Source organism: Cetorhinus maximus, chromosome 5 (genome assembly GCF_964194155.1).
Source record: "Cetorhinus maximus chromosome 5, sCetMax3.hap1.1, whole genome shotgun sequence".
Classification (NCBI taxonomy): Eukaryota; Metazoa; Chordata; class Chondrichthyes; order Lamniformes; family Cetorhinidae; genus Cetorhinus; species Cetorhinus maximus.
Genome location: NC_135883.1, coordinates 146,605,714 through 146,631,289, shown reverse-complemented (window position 1 = coordinate 146,631,289; position 25,576 = coordinate 146,605,714). Strand labels below are relative to the sequence as shown.

The 25,576-nt window shown below is 44.9% G+C and overlaps 1 protein-coding gene across 2 annotated transcripts in view; it reads left to right on the top strand.

Moving 5' to 3' along the window:
• nphp1 (nephronophthisis 1) overlaps positions 1–25,576 on the top strand; it is a 123,472-nt gene that overhangs the window by 72,323 nt on the left and 25,573 nt on the right. For both annotated transcript variants that reach the window (XM_078542635.1, XM_078542636.1), the window contains exons 12-16: positions 9,340–9,414; positions 13,223–13,333; positions 16,873–16,955; positions 19,782–19,858; positions 19,939–20,032. In XM_078542635.1, the coding sequence (XP_078398761.1) occupies positions 9,340–9,414; positions 13,223–13,333; positions 16,873–16,955; positions 19,782–19,858; positions 19,939–20,032 (440 nt within the window). The remainder of the gene's footprint in view (positions 1–9,339; positions 9,415–13,222; positions 13,334–16,872; positions 16,956–19,781; positions 19,859–19,938; positions 20,033–25,576) is intronic.

Sequence of the window (25,576 nt, the reverse complement as noted above, 5' to 3'; positions counted from 1 at the left end):
AAACAAAAGACACTAAACTGCCTGTGCACAAGGCCTTGGTTAGGCCTCATTCAGAATACTGTTTTCAGTTTTGGTCCCTTCACATGGTGGGTGATATAGAGGCCCTGGAAAAGGTTGAGGAAATCTGCTACCTAGATTCATACCTAGTTTTAAATACCTTTCCTTACCTAAATAATAGACTGGGAGAAGTGGGTCCTTTTACATTTTAAAATTCTAGACTTCAAGAAGATTTGATTGAGGTTTCTAAAATAATGAAGGAACCAGATTGACCATGTGTTTAAACTATTTGGCCCGGATTTTCGCTTTCGAGATGTAATATCTATTACAGCCTTCAAATAATATAAAAACACTCCCATTCATGAAAGCCCATTCACAACTTTTATATCTCCTCAGGTGCTTAATTTCCTATAACAAACTCCTTTTGCGTAAGAACAAAAGAAATAGGAGTAGACCATTCAGCCCCTCAAGCTTGCTCCACCAGTTAACAAGGTCATAGCTGATCTGATGTGACCTTAACTCAACTTTCCAACCTGTTCCCCATAACCTTTGACTCTCTTGTCAATAAAAAACCTAACTCAGCCTTGAATATATTTAATGACCTAGCCTGCACTCCACTGGAGGAGAGAATTCCAAACACTAACGGCCTCCTGAGAGAGGAAATTCCTCCTCATCTTCATCTCAAATGGGAGACCTCTTATTTTTAAACTGTGCCTCCTAGTAATAGATTCCCCCATGAGGGGAAACATCCTCTCAACATTTACCCTGTCGAGCTCCCTCAGAATCTTATATGGTTCATTGAGATCATCATTTTTCTAAACTCCAATGAGTATAGGCACAACCTGCACAACCTTTCCTTATAAGATAACCATTTCATTCCAGGAATAAGCCTGGTGAATCTTCTCTGAACTGCCTCCAATGCAACTGTCTCTCTTTAAGTAAGGTGACCAAAACAGCACACAGTACTCAGGTCTGATCTGTCCTCTACAGTTGTTGCAAAACTTTCCTACTTTTATACTCCATCCCCCTTACAATAAAGGCCAACATTCCATTTGCCTTCTTAATTATTTGCTGTATCTATATGCTGACTTCTTGTGGTTCATGTACAAGGACACTCAGGTCCTTCTATGCTGCAGCATTCTGCAATCTCTCTCAACTTAAATAGTACTCTGCTTTTCTTTTCTTCCTCCAAATTGACACTCTCACATTTTCCCACATTATACTCTATTTGTCAAACTCTTGCCCAATCACTTAACCAATCCATATCCCTTTGCAGACTCTTTGTATCCTCCTCACGACTTGCTTTCCCATCTATCTTCATATCATCAGCAAATTTGGCTACAATACAGTCAGTCCTTATACCCAAGTAGTTGAGACCCCAGCGCTGATCCCTCCACTGGTGAATTTGCCAACCTGAAATTTTTTTTAATCCATTCACGGGATGTGAGCTTCACTGGCTGGGCCAGCATTTATTGCCCATCCCTAGTTGCCCTTGAGAAGGTGGTGGTGAGCTGCCTTCTTGATGGTGGTCCATGTGGTGTAGGTACATTCTCAGTGCTGTTAGGAAGGGAGTTCTAGGATTTTGACCCAGCAACAGTGAAGGAACGGTGATATATTTCCAAATCAGGATGGGGAATGACTTGGAGGGGAACTTTCAGGTGGTGGTGTTCCCATCTATCTGCTGCCCCTGTCCATCTGCTGTTTCCTCGTTTCCCATTATCTATATTATTAATTCCCCAGTCGCACTCTCTAAGGGACCAGTGCTCACTTTAGCTCTTCTTTTCCTTTTTATATACTTGTAGAAGCTTTTACTGTCTGTTTTTATATTTCTTGCTAATTTTCTGTCGTACTCCAATTTCTCCCTCGCCAGTGATGCTCAGACCTGTGAAAGAATGAATTTAAAAATATAATTTTTTAGTCATCCTTTGTTGGTTTGTAAAACTTTCTCAATCCTCTGACCTACCACTAATCTTCGCAGCATTGTATACCTTTTCTTTCAATTTGATACCACCCTTAACTTCCTTAGTTAAGGGTAAAATTCTGTCATGTTATGATTTTTCTTGCCTAGAGGATCCTTTGTTATGAGGTTCTTAATTCTGACTCATTGCACATTGTCAGATTCAAAATAGCCTGGTCCCTGGTAAGTTCAGAACATATTATTCTAAGAAATTATCTCAAATACACTCCATGAACTCATCCTCCAAACTACCTTTGCGAATTTGATTTGTCGAATCATTGTGAAGATTAAAGTTACCCACGATTATTACAGTACCTTTCTTGTAAACCCTGACTATTTCTTGATGCATACTCTGTCCTACTGTATAGCTGCTGTTAGGGGGCCTGTAAACTACTCCCACTAGTGACTTCTTTCATTTGCTTTTTTTTTATCTCTACCCAAACTAATTCTACACCTTGAACTTCCAAACCAAGATTATTTCTCACTATTGTACTGATCTCATCCTTCATTAACAGAGCTACACCACTTCTTCCTTTCCTTCTGTCCATCTGAAATGTCAAATACCCCTTGTTATGGGCACACAAGGAAGGGTAAAATATGACACCCCTATCATACCACCCCAAGTCTGGCTGTAACTGTTTTGTTGTGAATTTAGAAGAGGTTGAAGAAATTTCACTCAATGTCTGTGTTTAACTATTTATGTACGTATTGCAAAGAAATGAGTCTGACGGGCTTTCTTGAGGTTTAAAACAAAAAGGGGTTAGTTTTTATCAAGTTAAAAACCCACCCTGGATAACAAAATATTTAAAAAGGTAAACCGGTACGTCTCAAACTTTCGTGATCCACATTCAGACACACACAAGCAAGTAAAATTTACAAGTTATACTGTAGGTAGTTACTTTCTTAGACAAATTAAGGTTCAATGCTGAAAGAAAAAACTTGAGAGTTCACTGTTTATGAGTCCTTGGCTGGCCACTGTGGCTGCAGCAGAAGTTTTTCTAAGTTCCTTGAGATTCTAGGAGTTGAATTGAAGCCCATGCGACTACAACTGCAAGAGACAATTTTTTAAAAAGTCTATAATCCATCTCTTCCAGAAGTTGATGACTTTTTCACCTGAGGCTCCTTTCGATGCAAAATTCACTATCTCTGTGCTGGACTTTTAAACTGTAAGAGGTAGGGTCTTAGCTTGGAAGAGGAAAGAAGGGAGCTCCTTACTGCTTCATTGGCAGCTTCTCCAGACTACTGACTACTGACTGCTTCAGTCTTTAGCAGCTTGCATTAAAGAGATTTCAAAATGGTTGCTTCAGTCACATGATCTCTTTCACCCCATAATAATTTCAGAAGGGGTTTGTTTATCTGATGTCTGAACCAACGGTTGTTTTTGTTTTAGGGCCAGGTGGGTGAGTAGATTGTGTAATGTTCCAATCATTAACCTTAAGGTTGGACGGGCAGGTCCTTTAATTGTTTTAATTATCCTGTCAATGGCCTCAATTGGCCATTGACAGGTCGGCGGGCGGACAGCTGATCGCGCTGTGCCCCTGCCTTCCTGAAGATTTAAATGAGGCGGGATGACGTCGGGGATTCCCCCCGAACTCATCCTGTATCATTTTCGCGTCAGTGAGCGGGCCCCGTCCCCTTCTCGCCGATGGAAAAATTCAGCCCTCTGTCTCTGTAATGGCTATTATATCATACTCATTCATTTCTATTTGTGCTACCAATTCATCTATCTTGTTATGAATGCTGCGAGCATTCAGTCTTTTTACTGTTTTTGCTTCCACTGACTTTATTTGCTGATGCACACTTATGTTTGTATGCTCTGTCCCTTTCTGTCACATCCTGGTTATCATTACATGTGAGACTAAGCACTCCAGGAACACATTTCACTAGAAAAAAGCTATAGAAATGATCCCTAAAAGTACAAGTTTAAGAGTACAATGCAAGATGGTTGTGGCTGTTGGAGGTCAATCATCTCAGTTCCAGGACATCATTGCAGGAGTTCCTCAGGGTAGTGTCCTAGGCCCAACCATCTTCAGCTTCTTCATCATCAATGACCTTCCTTCCATCATAAGGTCAGGAGTGGGGATGTTTGCTGATGATTGCAAAGCGTTCAGTGTCATTCGTGACTCCTCAGATACTGAAGCAGTCCATATCCAAAGGCAGCAAGACCTGGACAATATCCAGGCTTGCGCTGACAAGTGGCAACTAACATTCACGGCAGTAACAGTCACTTTGACAAGTGTTATGCAATGACCAGCTCCAAAAAGAGAGAATCTAGCCATCGCCCCTTCACATTCAATGGCATTACCATTGCTGAATCCCCCACTGGGGATTACCATTGACCAGAAACTGAACTGAACTAGCCATATAAATACTGTGGCTACTAGAGCAGGTCAGAGGCTTTGAATCCTTTGGTGATTAACTCACCTCCTGACTCCCCAAAGCCTGTCCACCGACATCCACAAGGGACAGGTCAGGAGTGTGATGGAATACTCTCCAATTGCCTGGATGAGTGCAGCTCCAACAATACTCAAGAAGCTTGATACCATCCAGGACAAAATAGCCCACTTGATTGGCATCACATCCACAAATACTCACTCCCACAACCACTAATGCACAGTGGCAGCAGTGTGTACCACCTACATGATGCACTGCAGGAGCTCACCAAGGCTCATTAGACAGCACCTTCTGATCTCATGACCGCTACCATCTAGAAGGACAAAGGCAGCAGACACATGGGAACAACACCACTTGGAATTTCCCCCTCCAAGCCACTCACCATCCTGACTTTGAAATATATCGCTGTTCCTTCACTGTCACTGGATCAAAATCTTGGAACTCCCTCTCTAACAGCACTGTGGGTGCACCTATACCACATGGACTGCAGCAGTTCAAGAAGGCAGCTCACCACCACCTTCTCAAGGCCAATTAGGGATGGCTAATAAATGCTGGCCTAACCAGTGACGCCCAGTTCCATGAATCAATAAAGATAAAAAAAAGCTTGTATCATTAGCCTGCACTATTGGCTTGTCCTTTCTCTTTATCTTGAACCCCTCCCCCACTATTTAGTTTAAAGTTCTTGCTACAGCCCTAGTCACATGATTCACCAGGACACTGGTCTCAGAGCGATTCGGGTAAGGGGTTTCCCAATGGTACAGCTCCCTTTTTCTCCAGTATTGGTGCCAATGCCCCATGTATCAAAACCTATTTCTCCCACACCAGTCTTTGAGCCATGCATAGTGGTATTGTCACTGGGCTAGTATTCCAAAGACCCAGGGTAATGTTCTAGGAAGCCAGGTTCGAATCTCACCACGGCAGATGGTGAAATTTGAATTTGATTTAAAAAAATCTAGAATTAAAAGTCTGATGAGATGAGCACAAAACCTTGGCCGATTGTCGTAAAAGTCCAACTAGTTCACTAATGAGCTGTAGGGGAGGAAATCAGCCATCCGTACCTAGCCTGGTCTACATGTGACTCCAGATCCACAGCAATGTAGTTGACTCTTAAATGCCCTCTCAACAAGGGCAATTAGGGATGAGCAATAAATGCTGGCCTAGCCAGCGACACACACATCCCACGAATGAATTAAAAAAATCCCCCTATGCCAGTTTGTTCATGGCTCACTTTTGTGGTTCTGATTTTTAATTTATCCCCAGCTACTCATACTCTCTTGGCAGAGCCTCTTTCTTACTCCTACTAATATCATTGGCACCCACGTAGACCACCACAACTAGATCACCACAACATGATCTAGATGAAGGAACTGAGGGCATCCTGGCTAAGTTTGCAGATGATACAAAGATAGGTGGAGGGACAGGTAGTATTGAGGCGGGGAGGCTGCAGAAGGATTTGGACAGGTTAGAAGAATGGGCAAAGAAGTGGCAGATGGAATACAACGTGGGGAAGCGTGAGGTCATGCATTTTGGTAGGAAGAATAGAGGCATGGACTATTTTCTAAATGGGCAGAGAATTCAGAAATCTGGAGTGCAAAGGGACTTGGGAGTCCTGGTCCAGGATTCTCTTAAGGTTAACTTGCAGGTTGACGCGGTAGTTTGGAAAGCAAATGCAATGTTGGCATTTATTTTGAAAGGACTAGAATATAAAAGCAGGGATGTGCTGCTGAGGCTTTATAAGGCTCTGGTCATACCACATTTAGAATATTGTGATCAATTTTGGGCCCCGTATCTCAGGAAGGATGTTCTGGCCCTGGAGAGGGTCCAGAGGAGGTTCACCAGAATGATCCCAGGAATGAAAGGCTTAACATATGAGGAACGTTTGAGGACTCTGGGTCTATACTCGATGGAGTTTAGAAGGATGAGGGGGGATCTGATTGAAACTTACAGAATACTGAAAGGCCTGGATAGAGTGGACGTGGGGAAGATGTTTCCATTAGTAGGAGAGACTAGGACCCGAGGGCACAGCCTCAGAGTAAAGGGAAGACCTTTTAGAACAGAGATGAGGAGAAACTTCTTTAGCCAGAGAGTGGTGAACCTATGGAATTCATTGCCACAGAAGGTTGTGGAGGCCAGGTCATTGAGTGTATTTAAGAGCGATAGGTTCTTGATTGGTAAGGGGTTCAAAGGTTATGGGGAGATGGCGGGAGAATGGGGTTGAGAAACTTATCAGCCATGATTGAATGGCGGAGCAGACCTCGATGGGCCGAATGGCCTAATTTCTGCTACTATGTCTTATGGTCTTGTGGTCTTATCCTTCCCCTCCCACTCCTAGTTCCTCTCGAACTCTGAGGAAATGTCCTTAACCCTAGCACAGCCTTTGGGTTTCATGTTCTTGGCTGCAAAGAACCGTACCTAACCCCTTAACTACAGTGCCACCAACTATAACTACATTCCGTTTAACTGCCCCCGCTTGAATGGCTCCCTGCACCACAATGCTGTAGTCAGCCTGCCCATCCTCTCTGCAGTCCCTGCTCTCGTCCACACAAGCTGCAAGAACCTTGAAACCGTTGGACAATTGCAGGGACTGTGATCTCCCACAGTGCTACTTTCTGGATCCCCATACCTGCCTCACACAGTTAGAGAGAGGAGGGCATGACTGCGGACCAAATTCAAAGCACCTAGCCTAAAGGGTGTGACTGCCTCCTGGAACAAAGTGTCCAGGTAACTTTCTCACTCTCTGACACTTCGCAGTGTCTGAAACTCAGACTCCAGCTCATCAACTCCAAGCCTGATACAAACAAAAAACTACTGCGGATGCTGGAAATCAAAAACAAAAACAAAAACAGAATTACCTGGAAAAACTCAGAAGGTCTGGCAGCATCGGTGGAGAAGAAAAGAGTTCGAAACGTCAACTCTTTTCTTCTCCACCGATGCTGCCAGACCTGCTGAGTTTTTCCAGGTAGTTCTGTTTTTGTTTTTGTTTTGGAACTCCAAGCCTGAGTTCCTCAAGCTATGGACGCTTAGTGCAGATGTGGTTGCTGTGGATCACACGGGTGTTCACCAGCTCCCACATGCTACAGCTTCACTACATTGCCTATGCTGCCATCTTTATTGTGATTTATTTAACTAATTAAGTTTAGAAATATCATTCAGTGATTATCTGTAGTTATATAAAGTGGTTTAACAAGTTAAGCTACAAATTTAATGCAATACTTATATCTCCACAGTAACGATTTGAACTACTGCCCTCATTTAGAGAAAAAAAAGAACTTAAAACTCACCAACCTTTCACCTCTCTGCTCATCCAATTAATGTTTCCAGGTTTCAGATCTCCTATCTCACTGCTGGTCTCCAGCTCCCTCTCCTGGCCCACTCCTTTTCTGTAAAAGGTCAGAATGGCACCACCTGCCTCACTGCACCTAATTCCCTCACTCATCAACTTCACAAGCTTAAACTCTCTCTTGAGCTACACTTAGTGATGAGCTACTATCTTCCTGCTTGCTTACTTCCCAACCCCACATCAGAGAAAACTAATTCGGAGCAGAAGTAGGCCATTTGGCTTCTTGAGCCTGCTCCACCATTTGAAAAGATGGTGCCTTATCTAATTGTGGTCTATACTTTCCTGTCTATCCCCTATATCCTTTGACTCCCTTGCCACTTAAGAATCTCTCCAACTCAGCCTTAAAAATATTAAATGATCCTGCCTCCATTGCTCTCTGGGGAAGGGAATTCCATAGACTAACGACCCACAGAGAAAAAAATTTTCCTCATCTCTGTCTTAAATGCAATTCCCTTTATTTTTAAACTGCGTCTTCTAATTCTAGTCTCCCTCACAAGTGGAAACATTCTCCCGGTATCTACTCTGTCAAGTCCCCTCAGGATTTTTTATGTTCCAATAGGATCAGCCCTCATTCTTTTAAACTTCAATGGATGCAGGCCCAACCTGTCCAATCATTTCTCATAAGAGAACCCCTTCTCATCCCAGGAATCAGTCAAATGAACCTTCTCTGCAATAACCTTTTTGATCTGTAATTCAACAGTGAACTTGAGCCCCCCCGCCCTCTGAGATAATTATAGGGTTGTGGTGAACAGTCAAACAATAGTAATGATATAATGATAGTCCTTGGAGAAATTTCAACAAATAGCTGTTGCAACTTATAGAACAGTGTTTTTTTTAACCTTTCGCTGACACATAGCGTTTTTTTAATTTTTAAAGGGATGGGGATTTAAATAACTTCACATCATGATAGTTCAGCACTTATCTGCCCTTCAAGAGCATCTACATCTACTTGATAAATTTGTGACTCCCACAATGTGGGCTGAGGCCCTTGTTACAGCGAAAATGGGGTCAGTTTGAATTCAGCTCTGAGTTCAAATGATCCCGCTGAGTTTGTGTTTCCCTCATATGAATCACATCCTGTCCCCTTTTCACTACCAGCAAAAATGGGATCTGTCAGAAATGGGAGCAGAACTTCCAAATCTGGTTATCTCCCATCATTTAAAAAAATCTGCGCTGTCTCCGTAACTCTGCCAGAATCCGGGTCTTTGCAGAGAGGATCATTGACCTTTGGAAGAAGTTGTTGGTTTGCGCAGTGACTGTAGATTTACTGCAAATGTCTTAAAAAGAGCTGGACAAGTCACTAGCTGTCCTGATATTACAGCTTACAAAGGGTAGGTGGGATCATGGATATGTCTTCTGGAACTTTCTTTGTTTTTGGGAGTTGGAGAGGAATTTGCTCTGTTTTACTCTGCAATTTGGCATGGATTTTTTTCTATCTGTATTCTTCTCCCATATTATGTGGCTGCAGGTGGGTGGAGTGCATTGGGGATCATGATGCTGAGTTGCGCCCATGAAGGTTGATGATAAAACAGCTGGTATTTCCCAGCCCTTAACTTTCCTGTGTGCGTGTATGTATAGCCGTAGCAATTTTTCCATATTACACACTATAACTAGTACTTGTTCATTGTTTTTCATTGTTTCTGTGTTCCAGGTTCTCAGCAATATACATACGATCAGAGCAACCTGGCAACTGAAGAATCCCAAAACATGGAATTTTTCTCCTAGAGTAGGTTTACTTTTCACTAGTTTTTTTAAACACAGGATTGTGAGACAATGGAATGCACTACCAGATTTAAGTGATAAAACAGAGCCTGTGTCAATATTTAAGTATGGCTTTGACTTGTGTTTGAAGGAAAAGGAACTAAAGGTACATGGGGAATCTAGAACACTGGCACAGTCTCAGGACAAGGAGCCGAATTATTAAAGACTGAGATGAGGAGAAATTTCTTCACTCAAAGGGTTGTGAATCTTTAGAATTCTCTACCCCAGAACGTTGTGGATGCCTATTGTTGAACATATTTAAGGCTGAGGTAGACAGATTTTTGGTGTCTCAGGGAATCAAGGGATATGGGGAGGAAAATGGAGTTGAAACTGAAGATCCACCATGATTGTAGTGAATGATGGAGGAGGTGCAACAGACCATGTGGTCTACTCCTGCCCCAATTTCTTAACTAATAGTGGAGAGGCGGGTGAGGGGGGGTGGTGAGGGAGCACCTGCAGGGGTGAGACCTTTTAGGTGGGGGGGCCAATGTTAAAAGGAGGCTGCTGATGGAGGAGCACACCCCAACCCCCTCCCTGGTTAAGGCCTGAACAAGGTTACTCTTTGCACTGCCCCTTGCCCCTGAACACCTGCCAGCCTGAAAATTGAGGCTGGGTGGGAAACGGCCCTTAAGTGGTCAATAATTGGTCACTTAAAGGCCCCAATTGGGGAAAGGTGAGCAGGCTGGCCTAGGTATCACCCGTTCCAGCATAAAATTGCAGAGGTCAGGGCAGGCATGAGTCCGGCAGGAAGGCTATCCGATAAATTTTATGGCCAGTCCCAACCCCCCTCCACCCCCACTTACAAACCCGCCGGAGGGGGAACATAAAATTCTGCCTGTGATCTTCAACACCTTTATCAAATCTCCTCTCTACCTTCTCTTCCCTAAGGAGAACAGCCCCAGCTTCACTGTTCTGTGCACATAACTGAAGTCTCTTATCTCCAGAACCATTCTCATGAATCTTTTCTGCACACTCTCCATTGCCTTCACGTTCTTCCTAAAGTGTAGTACCCACAATTGGACGCAGTAATCCAGTTGTGGTGGAACCACTGTTTTATAAAGGGTCATCATAACTCCCTCGCTTTTGTACTCTATGCCTCTATTTATAAAACCCTGGATTCTGTATGCCTGATTAACTGCTTTCTCAGTCTGCCTTGCCAGCTTCAATGATGTGTACCCATATGCCCCAAGGTTCCTTTCAAATTATAAAAACGTGGAATGCACTGCTGCGCAGGCAATGGACGCAGAATCAGTTGAAGTGTTCACATTGAGAATAAAGAGGAAAGAAGTTAAGTGTGCTTATTAATTATGGAGAAAGGACAGGGAATTGGAATTTAAATAATACTTAACATGGTTAACAAAATTGCAGACAAACCTTGATTAGTCAAATAGCTTATGTTCTTCGATAGTATTTTCTTATTATGTAAGTAGAATATGGATTAATGTATGTTTTTATGTAGCACCATCCCATATTTCAGGAATATCACATGCAATGAATTACTTTGAAGAGTTTTTATGCAGTCAGTTTGTACACAATATCCCACGAAACAATGAGATAAATGATGAGTCCTGTTTTTTGGTGAAGTTTGGTTGAGGGAGAAATGTTGGTCAAGATCATAGGAATAGAACCAGAAGTAGGCCCCTCAAGTCTCCTGCACCATTCAATAAGATCGTGGCTGATCTGATTGAGCTTCAGCTCCATTTTCTTGCCTGCCCTCTCGATAACCCTTGACTCCCCGTGAATCAAAAATCTGTCAAACTCAGCCTTGAATATATTCAATGACCCAGCCTTCACTGCCCTCTGTGGAAGAGAATTCCAAGGACTAACAACCCTGTGAGAGAAGAAATTCCTCCTCATCTCAGTCTTAATAGGGAGATCCCTTATTTTGAATTGTGCTCCCTAGTTCTAGATTCCCCTTCGGGAAAATTCCTTGCAGCATCTACCCTGCCAAGACCCCTGAGCGCCTTATGTTTCAATATCTCATCCTTTTGAACACCAATAAGTATAGGCCCAGCCTGCTTAACTTTTGCTCAAAAGACATCCCTTTCATCTCAGGAATGAGCCTAGTGAACCTTTTTTGAACTAGCTTCCAATGCAATTATATCTCTCTGTAAATAAAGAGACCAAAACTATACATAGTACTCTAGCTGCTGTCTCACCAATGCCCTTTATAGTTGTGGCAAGACTTCCTTACTTTTATACTTCATCCCCTTGCAATAAAGGCCAAAGCCCCTGATCTTCTTCAAGTAGTTTCATAAGATCTTTACTGATAGCTTTGACAATGCAGCAACCCTCAGTACTACATTGGCATGTTAGGGCCATATCATCTGTGCAGTGGCAATCACAGTCAGATTGCCACTCCGTTCCTATTTATTTATGCTAAAATGTAGCCACAACTTTCTTGGTCAACCTTCCGACTCAGGCTGGTTGAGAATATTGCAGTGGAGCAGGTTCCTGAGGTCTTCAGCCTAGGGCAGAAATGTCAGGGGAAAGGAAGCCACGCTCCCTTTTAATGGCTCTGGCTGACATAAAAGAGGTAAATTTAAAGGTCCAGCAGCCAGCTTTGAGAAGCCAGGGAGAAGGTGATTGGATAGGATGGGATGGGTCGTGGGGGTCTGGTGGTTAGTTTGGGGGGGGGAGTTGAGTGGTCAGTTGCGGCGGTAGCTGGGGGTACGGGAGTTTGAGTGTTCAGAGGGAGGTCAGGTGGCCAGTGGGGGTACTGATCAGTGGGATGGCTGCTCAGTGGGGGTGGAGGGGTGGGGTGCGGTTGAGTGGGAGGGTAGGCCGGTGTCAGTACTATAGTTACCCAGGAGTTAGAAGTGGTTTTAAAGCTTCTAATTTCTCCTGTGTAACTGTTGCTGTAAGACAGTCCGAAACATCCGAAGACTGCGATTTAAGTCAGAGTATTGGGTGGCTCCCAGTACAGGGTAGTTGCCCAATGGAAGTTTGAACTTCCCAGGCAATTGCCATGTAATCCTTACGTGTGGACTTCCGGGAGGGTTCCCCAGCGCATCTTTGGGATATGCCCCCCACCCCCTGGGGTACAACGCCCTGGGGAATGGAAGTTGTGGACCAATGGTAGTGTCATTGATATGCTGAAGTCCTGCAAAGGCAGGTAATAATTAACAAAGAAGATAAACTCTTATCTGATAAGAATATACGGGAAAAACAAGAAATAAAAAAGACACTGTAGTCACTGACAGCGCAAAAGATAAGGTTTATAGACTTCCAAACAATTTAATTGCATTTACTTCAAATAGTGACATTTTTATCACTAAATATAGTTATTTATACCTCTTGGTCGATGACAGTATTTAGTTCAGCTTTTATCTTTGTCATGTAATTGATCCCGCAGTTTCCTGCTACCTTAGCTGGCCTCGTTGTATGTGGACATTGCTGTCCCAGTGCCAATGTATTTTGCACATACAAATTTAGCAATGTGTCAATGAAATGTGCCTCTGTACTTATTTTTTTTATCCTGGCCCTAAGGTTTCTGCTCAGCACATCTGGATTAGCAAAAATAGATCAGGATTCTCATTTCAATTATGAAGATTGAGTATTAAGATAGATTTCCAAATCCATTAAGATCAGAAATAACTTTAGGCTTATCTTTCATTTATAAAGTAAGGTAATTAATCTTGTGTAAAATTAAACATAAATACCAACAGAGAGATTAGACTTAGATGCATTTTATTTATCCACAAGTAAAGCTATTAATATATAGTTTCTGTAACAGCAGAAGATTCTATTTTTTTCTCTCTCTAACATTCCAGGTTACTGGCATACTTCCTAGCCTGCTGGATGGTGATTGTTTTGTTAGGTCAAATTCCCATTCTTCACATATTGGCATTCTGTTTGAACTGGCTGTTACCTACATTCGTACTGTAAGTTATATATGAAAAGTTTGTTGATAATTTAATTTGCAACTCAGAACAATCTGATTGCAATATAGCTACTGTTTGAATAATTGTACTTGAACACAAACTGTAACCTCATGGCCTGGCATATCCCCTACTCTACCATTACCATCAAGCCAGGGGATCAACCCTGGTTCAATGAAGATTGCAGGAGGACATGCCAGGAGCAGCACCAGGCATACCTAAAAGTGAGGTGTCAACTTGGTGAAGCTATAACACAGGACTTCTTGTGCCAAACAGCATAAGCAGCAAGTGATAGACAGAGCTTAGCGACCCCACAACCAACAGCTCTGCAGTCCTGCCACATCCAGTCGTGAATGGTGGTGGACAATTAAACAACTCACTGGAGAAAGAGGCTCCACAAATATTCCCACCCTCAATGATGGAGGAGCCCAGCACAACAGTGCAGAAGATAAGGCTGAAGCATTTACTACAATTTTCAGCCACAAGTGCTGAGTGAATGATCCATCTGTGCCTCCTCCAGAGGTCCCCAGTCCCACAGATGCCAGTCTTCAGCTGATTCGATTCACTTGACGTGATATCAAGAAACAGCTGAAGGCACTGGATACTACAAAGGCTATGGGCCCCGACAATATTCTGGCAATAGTACTGAAGACATGGCAGACTGGTACAGAAGGTAAAATCGCACGGGATCAGAGGTGAGCTGGCAAGATGGATACAGAATTGGCTTGGTCATAGAAGACAGAGGGTAGCAGTGGAAGGGTGCTTTTCTGAATGGAGAGCTATGACTAGTGGAGTTCCGCAGGGATCAGTGCTGGGACCTTTGCTGTTTGTGGTATACATAAATGATTTGGAGGAAAATGTAACTGAGCTAATTAGTAAGTTTGCAGACGACACTGAGGTTGGAGGAGTTGCAGATAGTGAAGAGGATTATCAAAAGATACAACGGGATATAGATCGGTTGGAGACTTGTGGGGAGAAATGGCAGATGGACTTTAATCCGGACAAATGTGAGGTAATGCATTTAGGTCTAATACAGGCAGGAATTATACAGTAAATGGCAGAACCCTTAAGTGCATTGACGGACAGAGGGACCTGGGTGTACAGATCCACAGGTCACTGAAAGTGGCAACGCAGGTGGATAAGGTAGTCAGGAAGGCATATGGCATGCTTGCCTTCATGGGCAGGGGTATTGAGTATAAAAGCTGGGAAGTCATGCTGCAGCTGTATAGAACCTTGATTAGGCCACACTTGGAATATTGCGTGCAATTCTGGTCACCAGATTACCAGAAGGATATGGAGGCGTTGGAGAGGGTGCAGAGGAGGTTCACCAGGATGCTGCCTGGTCTGGAGGTTATTAGCTATGAGGAGAGGTTGGAGAAACTCGAATTGTTCTCACTAGAGCGACGGAGATTGAGGGGCGACTTGATAGAAGTTTACAAAATTATGAGTAGCATGGACAGAGTAGATAGTCAGAAGCTTTTTCCTATGGTGGAACAGTCAATTACTAGGGGACATAGATTTAAGGTGAGAGGAGAAAACTATAGAGGAGATGTGCGGGGCAAAGTTTTTTACGCAGAGGGTAGTGAGTGTTTGGAATTCGCTGCCAGAGGATGTGGTGGAAGCAGGTACGATAGTGGTGTTTAAGAGGCAGCTTGACAAATACATGAATATGATGGGAATAGAAGGATACGGACCCTGGAAGTGAAAAATGTTTTAGTTGATGGGCAATATGATCGGTGCAGGCTTGGAGCGCCAAAGGGCCTGTTCCTGTGCTGTACTTTTCTTTGTTATTTGTTTTTTGACATGTGCTCCAGAACTTGCTGCGCCCTTAACCAAGCTGTTCCAGTGCAGCTACAATACTGGCAACCACCCGGCTCTGTGGAAAATTGCCCAGCAATGTCCTGTACGCAGAGAGCAGGACAAATCCAACCCGATCAATTACCACCCAATCGGTCTACTCTCGATCATCAGTAAAGTAATGGAAGGGGTCATCAACAGTGCTATCTAGCGGCACTGCTTAGCAATAACCTGCTCACTAACGCTCAGTTTGGGTTCCGCCGAGACCACTCAGCTCCTGACCTCATTACAGCCTTGGTACAAACATGGACAAAAGAACTGAACTCCCAAGGTGAGGTGAGAGTGACTGCCCTTAACGTCAAGGCAGCATTTGACCAAGTGTGGCATCAAGGAGCCCTAGCAAAACTGGAATCAAGGGAAATCAGGGGGAAAACTCTCTGCTGGTTGGAGTCAATCTTAGCACAAAGGAAGATGGTTGTGATTGTTGGAGGTCAGTCATTTCAGCTCCAGGACATTGTTGCAGGAGTTGCTGAGGCTAGTGTCCTCGGCTCAGCCATCTTCAGCTGCTTGATCAATGACCTTCCTTCCATCTTAAGGTCAGAAGTGGGGATGTTTGCTGATGATTGCACAATATTCAGCACCATTCGTGACTCCTCAGATACTGTCCAAATACAGCAAGACCTGGACAATATCCAGGCTTGGGCTGCCAAGTGGCAAGTAACATTTGCGCCAAACAAGTGTCAGGCAATGACCACCTCCAACAAGAGAGAATCCAACCATCGCCTCTTGATGTTTGATGGCATTACCATCACTGAATCCCCCACTATCAACATCCTAGGGGTTACCATTGACCAGAAGCTGAATTGGACTAGCCATATAAATACTGTGGCTACAAGAGCAGGTCAGAGGCTAGGAATCGTGCGACGAGTAACTCGCCTCCTGGCTCCCCAAAGCCTGTCCACCATCTACAAGGCACAAGTCAGGAATGGGATGGAATACTCCCCACTTGCCTGGATGAGTGCAGCTCCCACAACACTTAAGAAGCTTGACACCGTCCAGGACAAAGCAGCCCGCTTGATTGGCACCACATCCACAAACATTCACTCCCTCCATCACCGATGCACAGTAGCAGCAGTGTACCACCTACAAGATGCACTGCAGGAATTCACCAAAGCTCCTTCGACAGCACCTTCCAAACCCATGACCACTACCGTCTAGATGGTCAAGGGCAGCAGATACATGGGAACACCACCACCTGGAAGTTTCCCTCCAAGTCACTCACTATCTTGACTTGGAAATATATCACCATTCCTTCACTGTCGCTGGGTCAAAATCCTGGAGCTCCCTTCCTAACAGCACTGTGGGTGTACCTACACCATATTGACTGCAGCGGTTCAAGAAGGCAGCTCACCACCACTTCTCAAGGGCAACTTGGGATAGGCAATAAATGCTGGACCTGCCAGCGAAGCCCACCCACGAATGAATAAAAAAAAATGTTTATGCATTTTGAAAACAGTAGATCTCATTTAAGTAAATATTCTACTTAATTGAATGAAATGACAGTGCAGGAGCTCTTTTCTTGTGCGTTTGTCAGGGTTTAGCTTTCCTCCATTTAAATTAACATTGATATTTCGTGCAATGCTCTTATTGTTTATTCTATTGTGTTTGAATTTGAATAAAGCTACCAAGTTGAAAAACATTTTTTCCTCTGCATGCTTTTTAATTGAATGTCTTTCATATCATAGTCAACCGGACATCAAGGGGAGTTAAGCTGTGGTTGGGCTTTTCTAAATCTGTTTACTGCTAATGGAGATGCTGTTCCCCACAGGTAAATGAATGCTTTGTGAAAGAGAACTTAATCAATTAATGGAAAAATAAAAGTAAATCTTAACTCAAACCTGTAAAAATTACATATAAAGTTACTTTGCACTGTTTTCTTATTCAATGGCCTGACAATATTTCCTGTACGGGAACCATGTTCTTTTAAGATGCGAAAAAGATTGTTTTTGCATTTTGCCTAAATTGACTATATTGACTCTGAGATTAATATTGATCCTTGATGCAATACTGCTACTAGATTAAGCAGTAACTCTATACCCTCACACTCACTTCAGAAAATATTACACAAAGACAAGTGGCTGATCAGCTAAAGCCGTAATCAAATGTATTTTTAAAATTAGATAAGAGTTATCAACATAACAGATTATAATAAAATACCAAAGCTCTTCATTAATTAGAAGATTCTTGAGCTGGAAAATTAATTTTGTCTACATTAGGCCTTGGCCCTGGTGCAGCATCTGTTGTATGCACCGACTGATGGATGTTGGATCAGTGGGTGACCTCAGTGGCAGCTTGCTGGTCCTAGGGGTAGTAAGGTTAGCCGGCTGAAACAACAAAAGTGACAACTTGCATTTATATAGTGCTGTTAATGTAATTAAACATCTCAATGCACTTTACAGAAGTGCTATCAGACAAAATTTAACACTGAGGCACAGAATTAGAACAGGTGACCAAAAGCTTGGTCAAAGAGGTCAGTTTTAAGGAGCATCTTGGAGGAGAAGAGAAAATTCAGGACACTTAGGGAGAGAATTCCAAAACTTGGGGCCTAGGCAGCTGAAGGCACAGCAGTAAGTGGTGGAATACAGAAATCAGGAATGCACAAGAGGCCAAAAACGGACGAGCACAGAGATTTCATAGGATTGTAGACCAGCAGTAGTTTAAAGAAGTAAGCAGTGATGTACAAATGAGGAATTTGAAAACAAAGGCAAGAATTTTAAGATCGGGGTATTGCGTGACCAGAAGCACAGATAATGAGTGAACAGGTCTTAGTGCCAGTTAGGATCAGTTAGGCAGCAGAGTTTTGGATGAGTTCATGTTTATGGAGGGTGCAAGTTGGGAGGTTAGTCCTGGGGCTACTAGAACAGCTGAATCTGGAGGGAACAGAGGCATGGGAGTGTTTCAGCAGCAAATGAACTGAGACGGGCAGAGATAAATGATTTTATGGAGATGGAAGTAGGCAGCCTTGGTGACACCAGAGTTAGTTGTTGGGCTAGTGGTGGCTGGAAGTGACCCAACAGATTTAACGTGGCTTTTAAAATAACATAGGTAAAGCAGTTCAAAATTTCAGACCACTTTTGTGGACTACTGGTTAGGCTGCCAAGGAACTGGAGAAATTGACCGCAACGTGCATGGTACATGCTGCAGTCATGTGCAATCCAGTTTTACAAATGGGCCCTGAAATGGGCATTACACCCCCATTTGCAATTGCATAATGCCTGTTTCAGCCATGTGCCTTGATGCCCCCAGAGCTAGTTTTTACCAGTATGGAGAGTGGTATGCTTTTTTTAGTCGTCCATGGGATGTGGTCATCGCTGGCTAGGCCAACATTTATTGCCCATCCCTAATTGTCCTTGAAAAGGTGGTGCTGAGCTGCCTTCTTGAACTGCTGCAGTCCTACATGTGGTGTAGGTACACCCACAGTGCTCTTAGGGAAGGACCCAGCGACAGGTAAGGAACAGTGTTGTATTTCCAAGTCAGGATGGTGAGTGACTTGGAAGGGAACTTGCAGATGGTGGTGTTCCCATGCATCTGCTGCCCTTGTCATTCTAGATGTTAGTGTAAAATGAGCACGTGCCTGCCACTGGTGTAAAATAAGCATGTGCACACCACTTGCCAAATTGGACCCTTAGACTCACGCTCTGCTCTTATGAATCCTGTGCAGTGTAATCCAATTTCTAAAATTAAAACTAAGTCCCTAATATTGGCATAATAAGTGATAACTGTCCAAACTTCTCATGCCCCCAATATCACATGTTGCTTTCAGCTGGCTCCTTCATCAGAGGATCTTCTTGTGGCACATGCAAACTTATGTAACTTGAACAAACTTGGGGTGGTACCTTGCACCTGGTCTGTATATTACTCAGTGGATAAAGGTGCTGAATCACAGTTGCGGTTTGTCTTAGTACTTTATGACCATTGCCAGATTGTAAAATCAGATTGTAACTTGAAATTTCTTTTGAAGTATGTCCCTTTAACATCCTACATATAATCTGTAACAGTCAGTAGCTCTTTGCTCTGTATTTGGAGCACATAACAAGGAAGCGCATAGAACATTTTTTTTGTATTTTTCACGATGCATGAGTGGTAATTTTTCGATCCTTGTTGCTGATAGAAATAGGGGAGGGGCCTTTCCCATCAAAAGCTCATTGGACATTCAGAATCATGGCTCATGTGATTTGCTCTATTATTTTAAATGTTTATAAAATTATGCTGAGTGATTTTAGCTCAGTTTAGTGATGGTGATTGCAAAAGAAATGTCAAAAATGTATTTTGTGGCGTTTTCCTTGCATTGCTGTATGTTCCCTTTCTCTCTGCATTAATGGTCCCTTCCTCTCCCCTCCCTCAGGAGCTTCCTGAAAATGTACTTGTTTCCCATGCTTTGTTACGTCCCTTACCTTCATTTCCACTTCCTGCGCAGTGTCCTCATCCCCTCTTCCTGCAACACTGCTTGGTATGTGTCAGGTACTGTATAAATGTCTTGCACTATGACAATATCCATTCAAGTTTGTGATTTTTCTGATGTATATTTCTCAGTTGCCTACCAAAAATATTGATGTTTGTGCATTTGTTTGGTATTTTTTCATGAATATTATAGGACCTATGAAATAGTAATAAATGGTGGAACACCTTATGAGAAGGGATTAGAAGTTGATCCAACAGTTTCTAAGAGAGGTGAGACGTCAAGCATTTTTATGCAAATATTCCTGATACCTTGAACTATATCCTAATCTTGTTTTGCCTTTCTACTTTAGCAAATCTTTTTGAACAGCTGATGGCACCCAGGAAACAACCAAAACTGCTAGTAAAGCTGAAATCACCTACTAGGCACATGAGAAATATTATAAAGTAAGTATTTATGATCTATGACATGACAATTTATCTTGTAAAATGACCAAACCAAATCAATCTACGTAATGCTTCCCTTTTTGAATAGGTCTTTTTGTTGAATATGAATTGCACCCTCACTGAGATGTGCAAGTAACTCTGACGAGGGTCTAATGTTTTTCATTCATTTAGGTTATGTGGGAGGATGATGCAGGGGAATGAATTTCTAGGGGATCTCCTGCTTATCTGCAGGACCTTTACCTGAAGCGCTGTGGAAACCCCAGAAAATAGTTTAAGCAGCATTTTTCCAGGGTTTCTGCGGCTCTTCGTGGACAAGGGCCACTGTCAAAATACATTCCCTAGGTTTTAATCAGGTAAGTAGAGAGGAACTATTTCCATTCACCAGAGGACATAAATTTAAGATCATCACCAAAAGGACAAAGGAAGAAATTGAGAGAATTTTTTTTTTTTACACAGCTAGGCCATTGAATGCTCTACCAGAAATACTGCTGGAAACAGAATACATAATAACTTTTAAAAGGGATGTGGATAAATATTTGAACAATATATCTTAAAAGGTCAGGGCAATGTGTCTAGATGGTGTAATAATTATTGACTTTCCAATAATTTGTGGACCTGGCAGTTAGATGGTCCAAAAAACTTAGACTACTCTGAACGTCACTTTAGTCAGATATTATGTTTAATGATTCAGTGGTTCACGAGGATCAATTAACACATACAACCTTAAACCAAAGTGACAGAGTGATCAACTTTTGTAGCACTTAAGGTCTTCTATTTGGACATCTTTCTTCCTTAGACAGTGTTCTTCTGCCATTGCTGAGTGCAGTGCTTGTCCTGTTTCAATGTCTTATTTTTATGCTTCTTTTGCTGGTTAGGGTGTGAGTCATAAACCTGTAGCGTTCTACTACAACAGTGAATCAATGGCTTAACGAGGAGGAAGAAGAGAAAAAAAATAGCTGGAAAAGGCCAAAAGTGTTTATTGTAAAAAAAGAACTACACTAGAATTTGTAAAGTGGTACTAGGACCTTCTGAAGTAACCTTAATGTCTGGACAACCAACTTGCATAAGTCAGTAAGTGGGAAAAAAATTACCCATTGGTTCAGTTTCTGTCTCTATTACTAGGGACTGAATTTTCCCAGAATTGCAATAAGTGCTGTAGCGGGTGGGTAAAATGGAGTCCTACCCAACGATGAAAATGGCGGGTTTTTATGCCGTATCTTCTCAAGCCCGCCTCATTATATATTCACTCTGATGAAATATGCCGTTTCCATGGCCACCGGGCTCTTATTCACCCACTCGCCTACACCCCACTGCTGCATCACGCCGGCCATCATCTTTAAAAGGCATCCGCCAGCAAAGCGCTCATCACCACCAGCTCACCATAGTTGCCTGAGAGACATAGCCTACAAAGGTAAAAAGACTGCAGCCCCCCCGCTTCAACGATGGGTCCCTCGAGTGACTGCTGGATGCTGTGGAGACCTGCCAGGATGTGCTCTTACCCATGCTCTGGCCGCAGGATGGGTAGCAATGTCACCAACCCGGCTTGGGAGGTGGTGGTTAGCGCCAACGCCCTTCAGAAGAGGACAGCCACCCAGTGCAGCAAAAGGATGAATGATCTCCTCCGTTCTGCCAGGGTAAGTCACACTTTTCATCACTCCCAACTCTCTCAGAAACAAACCCATCACACATCCACAGGACCCTCACTAACTGCCAGTGCAAGGGACATCACCATTCATTCTTTCACACACACCATCATTGCCCTCATCCGTCCATGGGACCACTCACCACCCACACAGGCCAGGCGTACTTATCATCTGGCCTGGCAAGCGTCCTGATACACTCTCCCCATCTCTATCCATGCAGCACAAACTGGCTCACAACAGGAGGGAAAGGTCACAGACAGGTGGAGGGATGCCAGAATTCAAAGTTCTGATAGAATTTGAAAACACAGCCATCCAGCTGGCCAGCCATGACCAGGACCGGTCCTGTGCTGACGGTGAGGTTGGCGCTGCTCTACCAAGTGAGGATCCAGCAATGCAACATCCATCAGACAACCATGTCATGAGTGATGTGTCCTCTTTCACAGGCCATTGCCATGCACTAATTATCTTCCCTTGCTTTCGCAGGCACATCTAGGAAGCAGCCGACAGAGTCCATGACCCAGAGCCTCCAAGCAAGCTCCGAAGAAACATCTGAAGAGGAATCTGAAGGCACCCTCCCTGAAGACCCGCCACAGTGCTCACCCACACCCTTCACCAGTGCAGAGGCACACACCTCAGTGGGACCTAGCTTTAGAGTATCCTCAGGACCACAATCAGGTGAGCACATCTCACTTTCTGATCCACAGCAGGCAGAGGCAGGAACTTCCCAGGTCCCTGGCACTCAGAGGATTGCTGGAGGCCAGAATGTTGCTGAGTCAGAGTAAGATGACGGGCCCCTGGACTCGGTCGTGTCACAGTTGCTGGAGCTGCAAAGGCAAGCTCGGGGACATCAGGAAGGCATGGCCGCTGCACCCCTCAGATTGCAAGGCACGATGGAGGAGTCCATTTGCCTTCACACTGAGGCAATAGCGCCAGCATTGCAACGCACCAAGGTCAACACTGGCAGGTTGGTGGCCGACATGGAGACCTTGGTCCAGGATGTCACTCCTGCACTGCTGCGCCGGCTTAACTCCATCGTTGGCCTCCAACAGCGTGTACACGAGAGGGGTGCTGGGCAGTTCAATCTCACTCGAGCTATCCCTTCCCGCTCACGGAGTCAGCCAGGGGCCCTTGGGCACCCATAGGGAGGAGGATAAGCAGCTGCAGGCTCTGGGGCCATCCATCCAGGTGACTCTGGGAGTGACCGGCCCACCTGACTCCCCTCTTCCTGTGACCTCCACAAATCCAGCTTCACAGGCCAAGGAGGGTGCCACTGCCACACAGCTGGACCCTGAAAGCAGACCGGGACCCTCAAGTCTCAGCCCTCCAGAGGACACCCGCCAAAGTAATCACAGACAGGGTGTCACAGTCAGCAGGCTGCCTCCACCTCCACTGTGGATGTCCGGAGAGCACCAAGATGTAGCGGCAGGGTTAGGAAAGTTAAGGAGAATTAGTTGCACAGCCTGGGCACGGGTGCTAATCACTTGTACATAATGTTCACTATTGTCAATAAACTCCCAAGACTGTCTCCTTGCCTATGGCTCCTTGTTCTGATGAGCAGTGTTCTTGTCACTCAGATGTGAAACCTTTCTACACAAGATAAAAAGCAGATGTCTCAGTCCAGGGCCTCTTCCCTGTGCTCTGTGCAACCTTCACACCACAGTGATGGTCTGGCCTCACACTCCCTGGACACATTACTGATGCCTGCACCTCAGCAGTGCTGGTTATTGCTGCCAGAATGTAGTGGGCAGGCACCACAGAGCTCTCTCATACTCTCTGTGTGCTCAGCACCTTTAAGGTGGGGCTGGCCCCCGTCACGGCAGCATCTGCGACCAGTGATGCTGTGCACCAGCTCCTGAAGGGCTGACGTGCTGAAGACAGACACACCATCAGATGCATCTAAAGTTTCATGGCTGCGTCTCTTAGACGGCCCTGATCATGGAGCGCAAGCGAGCTGCCCTCGGCTAAACAGGAGTCAGACATTCTCAGAGGCCATGTGAAGATCTATGGAGTGTCCTGACTGCATGTTGTCATCATCCTCCTGTGATCGAGCAACTATTAGGGCCTCCACTGCATCTCTATGACAGGGGCATTCTCACAGAGGGTATTGGTGCTGAGATAAGCCAGACTGGAGTCAAACATTCACAACTGTGATGTGAGGATCTATGGGGACACCTCACTGTGTGTCGTCATCATCCTCCACAAATCTGGCAGCTATGAGGGCCTCCCGAGTGCGCCTGCCTCGTCTAGCCAGTGCGAGAGCCTCATCCCCGTCATCGTCACCATCGAGGACTCCCTCACCCTCATTCCCGTCAGCGTCCTCCTCATCAGAGGAGACATGCAGCTCCTCCATCTCTTCCTCAGCCAGCACCTCACCCCGTTGCAGCGCCAGGTTGTAATGGATGCAGCAGATGATGACGTTGCGTGACACCCTCTGCCGACTGTATTGCAGGGCTCCACCAGACTGGTTCAGGCACAGGAACCGCTTCTTCAGTATCCCGATAGCCTGCTTCACCGAGTTGTGAGCTGTTGCATGAGCCTCATTATAGCATCGCTCTGCTGCAGTCTGAGGCCAACGCCCGGGTATCATCAGCCACGGCCTCTGCGGGTAACCCTTGTCCCCAAGGTGCCAACCCTGCAGCCTCTTTGGACCCTGGAAGACTGCAGGGATGTGCGAGCGACTAAGGATGTAGACGTCGTGCACACTCCCTGGAAACCGTGCGGATATCTCAGGATGCGTTTCTGGTGGTCGCATACCAACTGCAAGTTTAGTGAATGGAAGCCCTTGCAGCTGATGTGGTCCACTTTGTGTAGTGATGGAGACCTGAGCGCCACAAGAGTGCAGTCAGTCGCACCCTGCACTTGTGGGAATCCCGAGATCAGGGCGAATCCAATGGCCCTTGCCATCCTGGCTGTCCCAGTCCCAAGCGAAATGCACAAAGTTGTATGCCATGGAGAAGATGGCATCCACAACCTCATGGATGCATTTTTGGGTGGTGGATTGTGAAATCCACAGAGGTCACCTGTGGAGTCCTGAAAGGAGCCACTGGCTTGGAAATTGAGCGCAGTGGTCACTTTCACAGCCACTGGCAGTGATGTCCTCCATGTCCCCTTGGTGCCATGTCCTGCAGTAAGTGGCAGATGTGAGCCACCAGGTCCCTAGACATGCGCAGTTGTCAGCGACACTGGTTCTCAGTCATCTGCAGGAATGGCAGGCGGCGTCTGTAGACCGTGGGTGTCGTTAGGTGTGGACCAGCCATGGCTCGCTGTCGCTCCCGGGCAGTGTGTGCGGGAGCCCCTGCTGCCCCTTCTTCATGAGGTTGCTGCTCCTGCCTTTGCGCGGCCAGGTGCCTCAGTCGCTCTCTCCTCCGTCTTCTGTGGTCTCTGTAGGCCATCAGGCACCAGCTAGGTCACCAGGATCCATGATCCTGACGTGGTCCTCCTGCATCATGAAAGAGGGAAAGAGACGTGGTTATCATGGCTATATTTAGTACCTTTCCTGGCACTGTGTGACTGCCCCTTAATGCTTCACGAAGAATGCTGGTCACCCCTCGGATGGCCAGAGATGAATACGCTGCATGGCTGCATGTGACATGGGGGACACAGGTCCAAACCAGGATACTGAGATTGCAAAGGGCTGTGAGTGCCTCCAGCAGTAATGACTACATGGCCAGCGTTGGTGAGGAGATTGTACAACGTTTGGAGGCCAACTGCTCTGCGGTCCAATAAAGTGGTGGCGGACTTGAAGTCTGTGCCGGGTGGGTGGGGGCTGGAGGCTGGGTAAGGTATGGAGTGCTTGGTGGCCCTTTGGTGCCTCTGCGATGCTTGCTTGGGTGGGCAGGCTAGGAGCCTGACCCCAATCATATCACTGTGGCTGCGTCTGATCTGTCTTAGTTGCAGAGGC